The 12,863-nt window shown below is 50.9% G+C and overlaps 1 protein-coding gene across 1 annotated transcript in view; it reads left to right on the top strand.

The window, feature by feature from the left end:
• VEPH1 (ventricular zone expressed PH domain containing 1) overlaps positions 1-6,871 on the top strand; it is a gene marked incomplete at its 3' end in the record, with an annotated part of 53,100 nt that extends 46,229 nt beyond the window's left edge. Inside the window, exons 13-14 of the mRNA XM_079315290.1 lie at positions 5,382-5,563; positions 6,623-6,871. Of these exons, the coding sequence (XP_079171416.1) occupies positions 5,382-5,563; positions 6,623-6,871 (431 nt within the window). The remainder of the gene's footprint in view (positions 1-5,381; positions 5,564-6,622) is intronic.
• Positions 6,872-12,863: the final 5,992 nt, after the last annotated feature.

Genomic DNA, 12,863 nt, shown 5'->3' with positions numbered 1-12,863 from the left:
CCTGGAGAAGGGGCAGTTTCCTCTGAAGCTCCAGGGATGATGTGGAAGGGTCTGGATTTCCTCTGGTATCCAGTGGAAAGAAGGTCCCTTGGTGTCCAAAATCTCAGTTTTTATCTGGGTAGGAAAGGCTTGGCTCCTACCCTGGCTGGAGCATCTCCCAGTGGGATGATGGAATTTTATCAGCCATGCACTGGGACTCACTGGCCATGAACAGGAGATATCTCCTGGAGGGAGGATGGGCTGTGGGAAGATAAAGATGATTGCCCAGCTGGTTTTTAACAATGGCCTATTAACAGGAGATATCTCACACAGGGATAAGATTCACTGCCACACCCAGTTTTAAACAATGGCCCATTAACAGGAGATATCTCCCACAGGGATAAGATTCACTGCCACACCCAGTTTTAAACAATGGCCCATTAACAGGAGATATCTCCCACAGGGATAAGATTCACTGCCACACCCAGTTTTTAACAATGGCCCATTAACAGGAGATATCTCCCACAGGGATAAGATTCACTGCCACACCCAGTTTTAAACAATGGCCCATTAACAGGAGATATCTCCTGGATGAAGGGTGGGTCATGGGAAAGGTAAAGATGATTGCCCCACCTGGTTTTTAACACCTGACCCAGGAACAGGAGATATTTCCTGGAGAGAGGATGGGCTGTGGGAAGATAAAGATGATTGCCCAGCTGGTTTAAAGCTGGCCCATTAGCAGAGAATATGTGCCAGGAGATCAGGGGCACTGCCCCAGCTGGTTTAACAGATGGGGACAGAATCCACATTTCTGGTCACATCCTGTATTGCAACCTAGCACAGTGGGGAGAGGGGAAAAGGCTCAACCAAACTCCCCAGTGGCTTCTTTAATTGGAATTCTCCACTAAACTCATCTTTGGTGAGAGTCAGCCCAAACCTGATTTGGTGAGTTCTCAGAGGGACACAGCCCCCCATCTGCATCATCACTGACCCCTGGGAGGGCTCTGCACCCCTGCTCCAGGGTCCAGATAAAGGATTCCATCTCCTGGGCCAACCCCAGGTGCCACAAGTCAGGGGACAATGGCACAGGAGCAGCACTTGCTTCCTCCTTCCTTCACTCTCAGAATTATTTGCTTTAATGTCATTTACTCCACAGTGCACAGTGCACATTTACTCCATCTCCTTAGGGACATGGTGATTAAATCTTATAAAGGCATGACACTTCAGCTGTATTGGAAAAGAGGGTGAAAAATAGGGAAAAGCAGCCTTTTTCCCAGGTATCATTCCCTGGTGCCCTGCTTTTGAAGCTTTTTTTTTTTTTTTTTTTTTTTTTTTTTTGAAGCTTTCTGGCACCCAGCAGTGCCCTGACAGGCAGAGGAATGTCTTGTTCTTAGATGCTTTCTGCCACTCCATAAAAGTCTGACCAATCTTGGCCAAGAATTTTGATTATTTTGGCCAAGTGTTTGAATAATTGGCTGTTTCAGCAATTTCTTTTAACAGTTGGTGTCTCTTCAGTCTGCATCAATCCCGAGTTTAGGGAGCCAGGCTGCCCCTGCTCATTCCAGGGATGTTTGAGCATCTTCTCCTTCCCCAGCTCTCCTGGGACTCCAGCACCAGCAAAGAAATCCTGCTCTGAGTTAAATCTCCATCTCTCAGTGTGGATCTCAGGGATGTTGGGCTATGAGGAAAACGAGCCTCTGGCTTAAAATGTCAAAGCTTCATGGAGTAACTTTGGTGTGAATTTCCACAGACATGTAACCAGTCCAGCCTTGCCTCACTCCTGCTCTCCTGGCTGAAATTGTCCTTTTCATCAGCAGTTGCTCTCTTTGTCTCAGTTTAAAAGAATTTTTGTGAGAAAGGCTCATTGTGAGTATCATGATTTCTGAGCTCCAAAGGCCTTTAGAAAACCAAGAAAACAAATTCCTTGAATGGATCATGTGAAAGGTGAGGAAAGGAACATGGAAGAGGGAGCTCAGTGGAATAAACATTTCCACCTTTGAATTGGTGCTGCAGAGCTGAGGCAGAGGGGGAGACCCTGCAGGGTCTCTCTGGGTTTCTAGGATCTGACACAGAAAAGGATTTGGAGTTCAGCTTGGATTGGTAAGGAATTTTATGGCTGTGAAACACCTTTTATTTTTATTCCAGAGTGGGAAAGACCCTTTGAAATCTGAAATACATTTGAGAGGCAAGAAAGCAATTTCTTCCTCTCAGCAATGCTGTTTAGCAACCAAATTCCTGTTGAAGAAGGAATTCAGAGGCTTTTTCTTTTTTTTTTTTTTTTTTTTCTATTATTGTCTGCTGGGTTTGGTTCATGTGGGGTTTTGCTGCATTTTTTGGATGCCTTGTTGCAAGATTCCATTTATCCCCCAGTTCTTGCCTTGGGATGGAATTCCCAGATTTGCTGTGGCTGCCCCTGGATCCCAGGCCAGGCTGGACATTGGGGCTGGAGCAGCCTGGGGTGGTGGAAGGTGTCCCTGCCATGGCAGGGGTGGGATCAGATGATCTTTAAGATCCTTTTCAGCCCACACCATCCCACATTTCTGTGCTCAGTGGTTCCTGTTTGGCTGTAGCTGGGAGGGATTTTGGAGCTGGAAGCTGATCCTGAGTGAAAAGAGCTGAAGCCTCGTGGTTGATGCACCCACAGTGACAATCTGACTCCTCGTGCCTCCCTCTGCTCCAAAGCATGTCCTGTACAAACACACTTTTCCAGGAGTGCTGTCAGATCCTCCTGGATTGGCTTTTCCTGCCACTGAGGAGCAGCATCCCCACAAACCCCACAGCCCAGCACAGCCAGGAGGCTCCTGGGGTGCTGGAAAATGGGAGGATTCCCCTGTTAGGACAGGCTGGGAGCCTCATTCCAGCACAACCCCCTGCACTGAGAGCTTGGCTTCACCAGCTCTTGCACAAAACATTCCTCAAAACCACTGCAGAGCCAGCAGGGAGTTCCAGTTGTTCCCCCTCTGGAAGCTCACAAAGCCATGGCAGGGATCCCTGGGGGCTGCAGGGAGCCAGGGAAAGGATTTGGGATCTGGGGAAAACTGAGGGTGTTTTTCTGAGGCCAATTCCTCTGGAAAACTGCAATTCCCAAGGAATTAACACCACATTAACTTGGGAGTACATTTATCCCCCTCCTGCAGTGCCAGCCATGCAGAGAAATGAAGGAGCCCAAAACCATAAAAAGTGGCATCCAGCAATGTGTTCCTTCCAGGTTTTCAGCAAAACTCAACGTGGTGATTAATGGAGGAGAGTAATCCATATTCCCCGAGGTTAATTGCATTTATCTGCCACACATTCCATTCTTTCAAGTTCATAGGGGTTTATTATCACTGAGATCATTCATGAATTCTTGTGGAGGATTTTATGTTTCATCAGATTCAAGATTTAAAGCTTTGGGTTTTATCTGTCTCAAGTTCATCTTGGAAGAGTTTGGAGGGTTTTAAACTTTTTATTCAGTACCCAAACTGCTCAGAGCTGGGTGTTGTGGCAAAGAAAGAAAGATGGAAAATAGACAATTCCAACAGGGTTAAATTGGGGCTCAATGTGTCTGTATTAAGATGATTTAAGAAAAAATAGGTATTTGAAGACCTTTGGATGTTTCATGACCTTTTCAAACTGAAAGAACAGAGATTTAGATGGGCTGTTGGGCAGGAATCATTCCCTGTGAGTGCCAGCTTTCCCACCAGGAGGATACCAAGCACTGGAGCAGCTTGCCCAGAGATGTTGTGCAGGTTTTTCATAAATCCATGAGCCAGCCCTGACCCCGTGGGTGACCCTGCTTGGAGCAGGAGGAGAGACCCTCCAGCTCTCTTCCAGCTTATTCTGGGATTCTGTGAAGCCAACCACAAGGAAAATAAGCAGAAGGGCTTAGAAAAATATTGGAAAAGAGTTTTATTCTTATCTTGCATGGATCTCTGTCTCCTAATCAGCCCCTCAGACTCGCTGGCATCAGGCTCATTACGGCCCCTTTGGAAGCTGCCACCAAACTCCCCCTGGGCTTCCTTGTGGACACACAGGAGAAATCCTCTGCCAGCATTGCCCAAAGCCACTGGCTCCTCAAGAGATATCAACATTTCTTAGCAAATCTCGGGTTTGAAAGGTTTTGGCCAGAAAAATTCACTTCAGGCCAAAATTGCACGTTCACATCCCTTCTCGTGCTGTGCACTTACCCACAAATTATCTCAGGATCATCTGAGCCTTCTGTGCTCTGCCCCTCTTAGTCTGGTTGAAGAGGGATTGAAGATGTTCCTGTGGAACCAGGAGCCAGGCAGAGAACGATATTTAACATAATTGCCATGATTTTAGTAGGGGAGGTATTAAAATGTGGTTCTGTGCCACTAAAGAGCTTTTGGGCAGAGGATGCAGCCCCAAACCAGCCTCGTGGGAAATTTGTTCCCTTTTGCATTTATACAGGGAGAAAACAACTCTCTGCTTTCCCCTGTCCCCAGGCCTGGTGCTGGCACAAAAACCCAGAAAATTGTGGAGTCAGGGCTGAAGTGGCTGCATGGAGCAGAGCAGGGCTCTGGGAATCACAGCTCAGCTCCCCCAGCACTGAGGCTTTGCCAACCCCCTTTTTTCATTCATCCATCTCCTTCCAAGCACTCCCTGTCTGCAGAGACAGAAATATTTATGGTTTTTCCTGAGGAAATTGCTCGAGTCCACACTGCACCCCCAGCCAGCCTGGCTGCCAAGGAAAACAAGGCTGGGGGAGGACACAGCCCTCACCTACCCCATTCTTGTCCTGGGGTGCTTTGCCCTCTTCCAGGTGAGGGTTGGTGCCCAAAAATCAGTGAAGCCTTTGGCACTCCCTGCTCACCTTCATCCTCAGCAGCCTTTGGGCTCAGGGGGTGGCAGCAAAGGTGTTCAGGGGGTGCTGGGGGAGCAGCCAGCCAGGGGTCAGTGCCCCTCTGAGAGGCTGGGATGGGCTCCAAGGCAAACATCCCACCCAAAAATGTCCCTCCCCAGCCTGCCTGGGCCTTGCACTGCCCTCTGCTCTGTCTGCTGCTTTGTGTCCTGGTGTAAAGATGGAAGAGAAAGGGAAAAGAGACCCCAGGAGATCTCAGGGCTTTAAACTGCCAGAGAGAAGGGTGAGCTGATACTGGGAAGGAATCCTTCCCTGGGATGGAATTCCCAGATTTGCTGTGGCTGCCCCTGGACCCCTGGCAGTGTCCAAGGCCAGAAATGGTTATTGCAGGGCTGAGGAACAACTGGGGGGAGAAGTTTGGGATGGTGAGGGAGCAGGAAAAGAGGTGGGAGAGGGTCTGAGCTGTCAGCTCCACGTGCTCAGCCTCCCCAGCAGGACATGGCCAAGGCTGAGCTGTGGGAATCTGTGAGAAGGGAGAGCAAGGACAACAACCTCCAGCTGGGGCACAGGAGGGCAGGACTCACCCTGGCTGTGTCCCCAGGTGTGAACCAGGACGGGCAGCCCCTGATGGAGGGCAAGCTGAAGGAGAAGCAGGTGTGCTGGAAATTCATCAAGAGGTGGAAAACTCGCTACTTCACCCTGGCTGGCAACCAGCTGCTGTTCCACAGGGACAAATCTGTGAGTGTCCCCCTGTCCCTGCTCCAGCAGCACCCTGGGCACTGCAGCACTGCAGATAACCCCCACTGCAGCCCTGGGCATTGCAAATAACCCCTAGTGCAGCCCAGGGCACTGCAAATAACCCCCACTGCACCCCAGGGCATTGCAAATAACCCTCAGTGCAGCTCTGGCAGCTTCCCACTGGGCACAGTGAGGGCAGCCAGAGTGCTGCCACTGCTGCTCCCCACCTTGTCAGGGGACACAAAGGTCATCCCATTATTCCATCCCATTATCCCATCCCATTATCCCATCCCATCCCATCCCATCCCATCCCATACCATCCCCTCCCACTGTCCCAGGCTGCTCCAGCCCCCTGCCCTTGGACACATGGACAAGATGTGGCAGCAGCAGCAGCTGGTGGCACTTGGGGACACTTTGGGGATATGTCCACAAAGAGTTCACAGGACCCCAGAGTGGTTTGGGTGGGAAGGGACCCTAAAGCCCATCCAGCCCCTCTCACTGTGCCCGGGGCTCCCAGCCCATCCCAGCAGCACCCAGGGTGTGTGTGTGTGTCACTCAGCCTGTCCCCAGGTGTGTCTGTGTCACTCAGCCCGTCCCCAGGTGTGTGTGTCACTCAGCCTGTCCCCAGCTGTGTGTGTGTCACCCAGCCTGTCCCCAGGGTGTGTGTGTGTGTCACTCAGCCTGTCCCCAGGTGTGTCTGTGTCACTCAGCCCGTCCCCAGGGTCTGTGTGTCACTCAGCCTGTCCCCAGCTGTGTGTGTGTCACCCAGCCTGTCCCCAGGGTGTGTGTGTGTCACCCAGCCCGTCCCCAGGGTCAGTGTGTCACCCAGCCCGTCCCCAGGGTCAGTGTGTCACCCGTCCCGTGCCCAGGGTATCTCTGTCACCCGTCCCGTGCCCAGGGTCAGTGTGTCACCCGTCCCATCCCCAGGGTCAGTGTGTCACCCGTCCCGTGCCCAGGGTCAGTGTGTCACCCGTCCCATCCCCAGGGTGTGTGTGTCACCCAGCCCGTCCCCAGGGTCAGTGTGTCACCCGTCCCATGCCCAGGGTCAGTGTGTCACCCAGCCTGTCCCCAGGGTCAGTGTGTCACCCGTCCTGTCCCCATCAGGCCGGTGCCGGTGCCGGTGCCGGTGGCGGGGCGGTGCCGGTGCCGCTGGGCGCGGTGCAGAGCGTGCGGGCGCTGCGGGGGCGGCGGCGGCAGCGCCGGCCTCGCGCCTTCGAGATCTTCACCGAGAGCCGCAGCCTCGTGCTCAAGGCGAGCGACCGGCAGCGCGCCCAGCAGTGGCTGCAGAGCCTCAGCGTGGCTGCGGCACAGGCACGGCACGGCCAGAGCCACGAGGCCACCACCCGTCTCTAGCCACGGCCACCGAACTGCCTGTGACACCAGGGACACCACCCGCCTCTAGCCACCAAACTGCCTGTGACAGCAGGGACACCACCCGCCTCTAGCCACCAAACTGCCTGTGACAGCGGGGACACCACCCGCCTCTAGCCACGGCCACCGAACTGCCTGTGACACCAGGGACACCACCCGCCTCTAGCCACAGCCACCAAACTGCCTGTGACACCGGGGACACCACCCGCCTCTAGCCACGGCCACCAAACTGCCTGTGACACTGGGGACACCACCCGCCTCTAGCCACGGCCACCGAACTGCCTGTGACACCAGGGACACCACCCGCCTCTAGCCACCAAACTGCCTGTGACACCAGGGACACCACCCGCCTCTAGCCACCAAACTGCCTGTGACACCAGGGACACCACCCGCCTCTAGCCACAGCCACCAAACTGCCTGTGACACCGGGGACACCACCCGCCTCTAGCCACGGCCACCGAACTGCCTGTGACACCAGGGACACCACCCGCCTCTAGCCACCAAACTGCCTGTGACAGCGGGGACACCACCCGCCTCTGGCCACGGCCACCAAACTGCCTGTGACAGCGGGGACACCACCCGCCTCTAGCCACCAAACTGTGCCTGTGACAGCAGGGACACCACCCGCCTCTAGCCACAGCCACCAAACTGTGCCTGTGACAGCAGGGACACCACCCGCCTCTAGCCACCAAACTGCCTGTGACAGCGGGGACACCACCCGCCTCTAGCCACAGCCACCGAACTGCCTGTGACACCGGGGTCACCACCCACCTCTAGCCACCAAACTGTGCCCGTGTGACACCAGGGATGGCCACAAGGCCATTCCCACCCTGGGGCCCCAAACTGTGCCCGTGTGGCAATGACACCCCCGGTGCCACCGTGGGAACACGCCCTGGCACGGGGACACTGCCACATCCCCTGGGGACATCCAGGCTTTTCCTCAGGGATGTCACCAGCAGGTGCCCCAGCTCTGTGACACTGCCAGGGGTGAGGATGTCCTGCTCTCCTCTACCAGCCTGATGTAAAAAGTTAATTTTCTTTATTTAATCCCACTGGAGTTTATCCTTTTATTGTTTATATGTGTCCATGCTGCTGCTTTCAGGTTTAAATTGGGAAATTTGGAAGATTTTTTTATGGCTGGAAAATTATTTTAAATATTTAACTGTATTGATTTTCCCCTCTTTATTTCCTGCTTTTGCTCTACTTTGTAACTGAATGTAATTTTTTTTTTCAATTATTTTCTCCATTCTGTAGCTTTTCAAAATTCCTGCAAATCTGGAAAATTCCCAGTTTGTTTGATTTTCTTTGTTACTTTCAAATGATTCCAAAACGCTGTAGAAGAGACTGAAAATAAAAGAGGGGAGCAAAAAAAAGAATGAGAAGAAATGAGCTCAGAGATCATCCAAGGCTGAGTAGAAATAAAATTTGAAATTTTCCAACAGAGCAAAATGTATTTTTGGCAGAAAAATGTTGCTGGAAATGTGGGAAAATGAGGAAAAAAAATGGCTTTTTTTCCTGTATCTTCCACTCAGTGGATGGAGTGGGGCTGGAGCAGGGATGTTCTGGTGTGAGGAAGAGGATGGAGCAGGAGGGGCAGAGGATCTGCCAGCCTGGCTTGGCTCCTGCACAGATTTTTAGCTCCAAGCTGGGAATCTTGTCCCATGAAATGCAAATATTTGTCCTTGGGTCTGATCCTCAGCCACACTGATGCTCCTGCTGTTTGTCTCCCACTGCCAGAGCTCTGACATTTGTTATCCTGACAGGTGAGTTTGGGAATGAGCATTTACCTGAATTAGAGTGAGGAAAAATTAATTTCTGGCAGCACAGGAATGGCACAGGGGGTTTCTCAAACACCCTCAAACCTTCTGGGGTTTCTCCCTGGAGCTGTGCCAGGGCAAGAATTGCCAGGGACAAAAGGAAATCAGTTTAAATTATAAAGGTTTGTTGCTCTGGGTCTCCCTTTTGGGCTGCTGCTCTCCTGGGATCTCTGTGCTCCCTGCTTGGCTTCTTGTCCCTTAATTTAATCACTTCCCATTATGGTGGTGGTTTCATTTGCAGGAAGGTGGTGAGGCCACAGGTGGGGAGGAAAATCAAAAAAAACCCTCAAAACTGGCTCCAGACTTCCCAATGCTCTTGGGAAAAATGAGAAATGTTCAAATTCCTGAAAATCCTCCCATCAGCTCAAACCTGGAGATGACTGTCAGATCCTGGAATGTGGCAGAGTGACCTGAAGAACCTTGTTAAAGATAAATTTAGTCACAGAAGATATGGGAGCCCCACCAGGGTGAGGAGAGACATGATGGGAGGTTTCCACAGGAAAATGGGAGATGAGGAAAGGAGATTTCATCCATTTCATTTTCAATGCCTGACCAACAAACCCTTACCTTGCTCTCAGCACAAACCACTGAGTCTGTGGGGAATGAAGTTGATTTATAGGAGAGAATTTGGAATTTATCACCTTGAGTTTCAGAATTACACCCTGAGTTCACTGATAACAGTGACATCAAAAACAACTTTTACAGACCAAATATTCTGTGTTTCCTTCCTCAGTGTGGTGGGAACAACATGAATGCATTGCTGTGGAGTTAGAGACACCCTGGGTGCTGTGCCAGGAAATAATTCCCTAAAACACAGAGCCCAGCCACACTTCTCCTGACTCCAATTAAAACTTGGAGGAAAATAAAAGAGAAATTCAGCTGGCAGCTTCTTCCAGTCACCCTCCTAAAAGGAGAAACACAAGAGATCATCAATCCAGTGTAGAGTGAGAGCAGGGGACTTCTCAAACAAATGTATAAATAGCTTTTGTTGGTTCTTTTTCAAACAACATGTACAAGAGCAGTTTGGATCTCAATATGCAAAATGGTTTGAATATAAATATCTGAACCACTTTGGATTTCAATATCCAAACCATTTGGATTTCAATATCCAAACCATTTGGATTTAAATACCTGAACCACTTTGGATTTCAATATCCAAACCATTTGGGTTTCCACATCCACCAGGAGCAGGCTGGCAGCTCTGATGGGCATTTGCTCATCCCTGCAGGAACCATCCTGGTCCTTCGCACTCAGAGCTCACTGAGGGGTTTTGGGCAGGTCCTGGAGAAAGGGCTGGATGCAAACAAGCTCCTCAGAGCCCCCAGCTCCAGGACTGTGCCATGGGAGAGCTCCCAGTCCAAACCAGCACCCCCAGTCCCTTCCACGGACTGGGGGCACAGACCAGCTTCAGGGTTAACCTAAACCAGACCCAAACCCTGATCATTCCTCAATGAGCCTTTTCCAACCCTCCAATTTTCACAGACCAGCATTGTTTCTCTAGCAAACAAACCCTTCAGAATATTGGCTCCCACTTCCACCAGCAGGTTTCTCCAAGGACAACAATCCATGTTTTCCTGAAGGAGCTGATGTCCCCCCTGACTCCAGTGCCACATATCCTACAGTGACCCAAATTTGGGTGAGTGTGGCCTCAGAACACCCCAGAACAACTGGGCTCAACTGGAACAGAGACCAGGCAGAGCACAAGGAATAAAACAGGTATTTATTGAAAGGATCCACCTTGGGCAGTGCAAGAGCCCAGCTGGGGCTGCACACAAATTAAATCCAAGATGCATCCTGGTCTTGAGTTTTACACTTTTATAAGTTTTGGTTCATCTACATATTTGGGTTAATTATCCAACCACAGCCCCAGGCTATGGAGTCTCAGCCCCTGGCTTGCCCCCTTCCCTTTGCCATTGTTTCTGATTTTGGGGTACCAGCTGTCCTTGATTCTCCAGCTGGGAAGGAAATGTTTTGTCCAACTCCCCTGTGAAGAGACCTTGCTAACACCTAAGATGAAGTTTCAGAGTTACACACTAAGCAGCAGAGATTGTGAAAAATAGAAAAGCTGGAAGCCAAGGCATCACAGAGGGGATGTGCAGGGCTGGATCCCTGCTCCAGTGCCAGTCAGGCTGGCTGGGATTTCCTGGAAATCACCAGCACTGCCTTCCCAGGGCTGTTTGTGGGAGCTGAGCCCAGCTCTGGGAAGCTTTCCAAGGAAATTTTACCCTCCAGTTCTGCCCCCTCCCCAAGCCAAGTGTTCCCCAGCTCTGTGTGTGGCAGAATGGAGCAGAGCAGGTGAGAAATGCTGAGGAATTGCACCCAGGGTCTGCATGCAGCACGGGGACAAATGGAATAAGCTGCACATTATTTTTCCAGCCCTTCCAATTCCAAGCTCAGCCACCCATGGGACTAACCTTGCCTGCTTCTTGTTGACAAGTCCTCTAATTCATCCTGATGCTGATGACTAATATTCCTTGGGTAAAGCCCTTGACCTTGCTGAGGTCAAATGCAGAACTCCTATTACCTCTAATAGGGCCAGAGTTTTCCTTGGATGCCTGGGTGTCCTGGTGGAACCTTTACAGCTTCCTGCTCTCCCCAGGCTTGGCCAGCTGCAGGAACACAACCCCTTCCCTCCCCCCTGACAGACCTGCAGCACCTGCTTGGCAGATTTTGGAGGATTTTGGTGAGAAAAGCTGCTTCCCAAACTTCTAGCAGTGCCTGCACTGAGGTCACCCCATGGGACCTGTGGGATGTGACCCCCCCCACAATTGTCACTGGTTGGGGGCAACAGCAGAATTCCTGCAGCTCCTCGGGCAGGAGGAAACAAGAAATAAGGTTTGATTGAGGGTTTTTTCCACAGAAACAATAGAGACATGCCTACAGCAGCTAGGAAAGCACCTGTGAAGGAGCAGGACATTGATTAATTACATGTCAAATTACAACTACACTGAGCTGGCTCAATTATTCCATAAATCTCCCCATTGTCTAATTAGCAAAATCAGACTTGATTCATTTCACTGCTTCACTGAAAAGACCTGGAATTCTCAAAACAGTTTGTGCTGGGGTTGGCTTTGTCAGGACATGGATGTCCCTGGCTGCCCCAGAGGGACCCCAGGGTCTCTGTCCCACCCCAGTGACCCCAATCCCTCCAGGGGATCCCCCAGCCCCAGCAGCCCTGGCACCTCTCACCCTGTCCCAGGACATCACAAGATTTAGATTTATTTGTTTCTCCAGATGTGGACACTGTAATATTAATGTTGTGTCCATCTTCTCTGGGTATCCATCTCCCAGCCCTGGATGTGTCAAGGCCAGCCTGGATGGGGCTTGCACAAACCTGGCCTAGTGAAACATGGAACAAGATGATCTTTGGGTCCCTTCCAACCCAAACCCTTTTATAATTCCATGAAAATCCTGGCATTTAAGTAACTGCAACTTTTAGGACACACTGAAATCACTTGGGTTTTTTTAGGACAGAATTAAAAATACATTTACACAATAGCTATTGTTTGAGAGCCAAGATTTGCCTCCCGATCTCTGCCCCTGCCCTTCCCTTCCAGCTACTCCTCAGCAGGAAATCAGCGTGGTGGCTGTCCTGGAGGGGATGGATGGATGATGGATGGATGGATGGATGGATGGATGGATGGATGATGGATGGATGGATGGATGGATGGATGGATGGATGGATGGATGGATGGATGGATGGATGATGGATGGATGGATGGATGGATGGATGGATGGATGGATGGATGGATGGATGATGGATGGATGATGATGGATGGATGGATGGATGGATGGATGGATGATGGATGGATGATGGATGGATGGATGGATGGATGGATGGATGGATGGATGGATGGATGGATGGATGATGGATGATGGATGGATGGATGATGGATGATGGATGGATGGATGGATGGATGGATGGATGGATGGATGGATGGATGATGGATGGATGGATGGATGGATGGATGGATGGATGGATGGATGGATGGATGGATGGATGGATGGATGGATGGATGGATGGAATGGATGGATGATGTATGATGGATGGATGGATGGATGGATGGATAATGGATGGATGGATGGATGGATAATGGATGGATGGATGGATGGATGGATGGATGATGGATGGATGGATGATGGATGGATGGATGGAT

The sequence above is a fragment of the Erithacus rubecula genome (genome assembly GCF_903797595.1).
Source record: "Erithacus rubecula genome assembly, chromosome: 11".
Taxonomy (NCBI): Eukaryota; Metazoa; Chordata; class Aves; order Passeriformes; family Muscicapidae; genus Erithacus; species Erithacus rubecula.
This window is presented reverse-complemented; position numbering and strand designations above follow the sequence as displayed.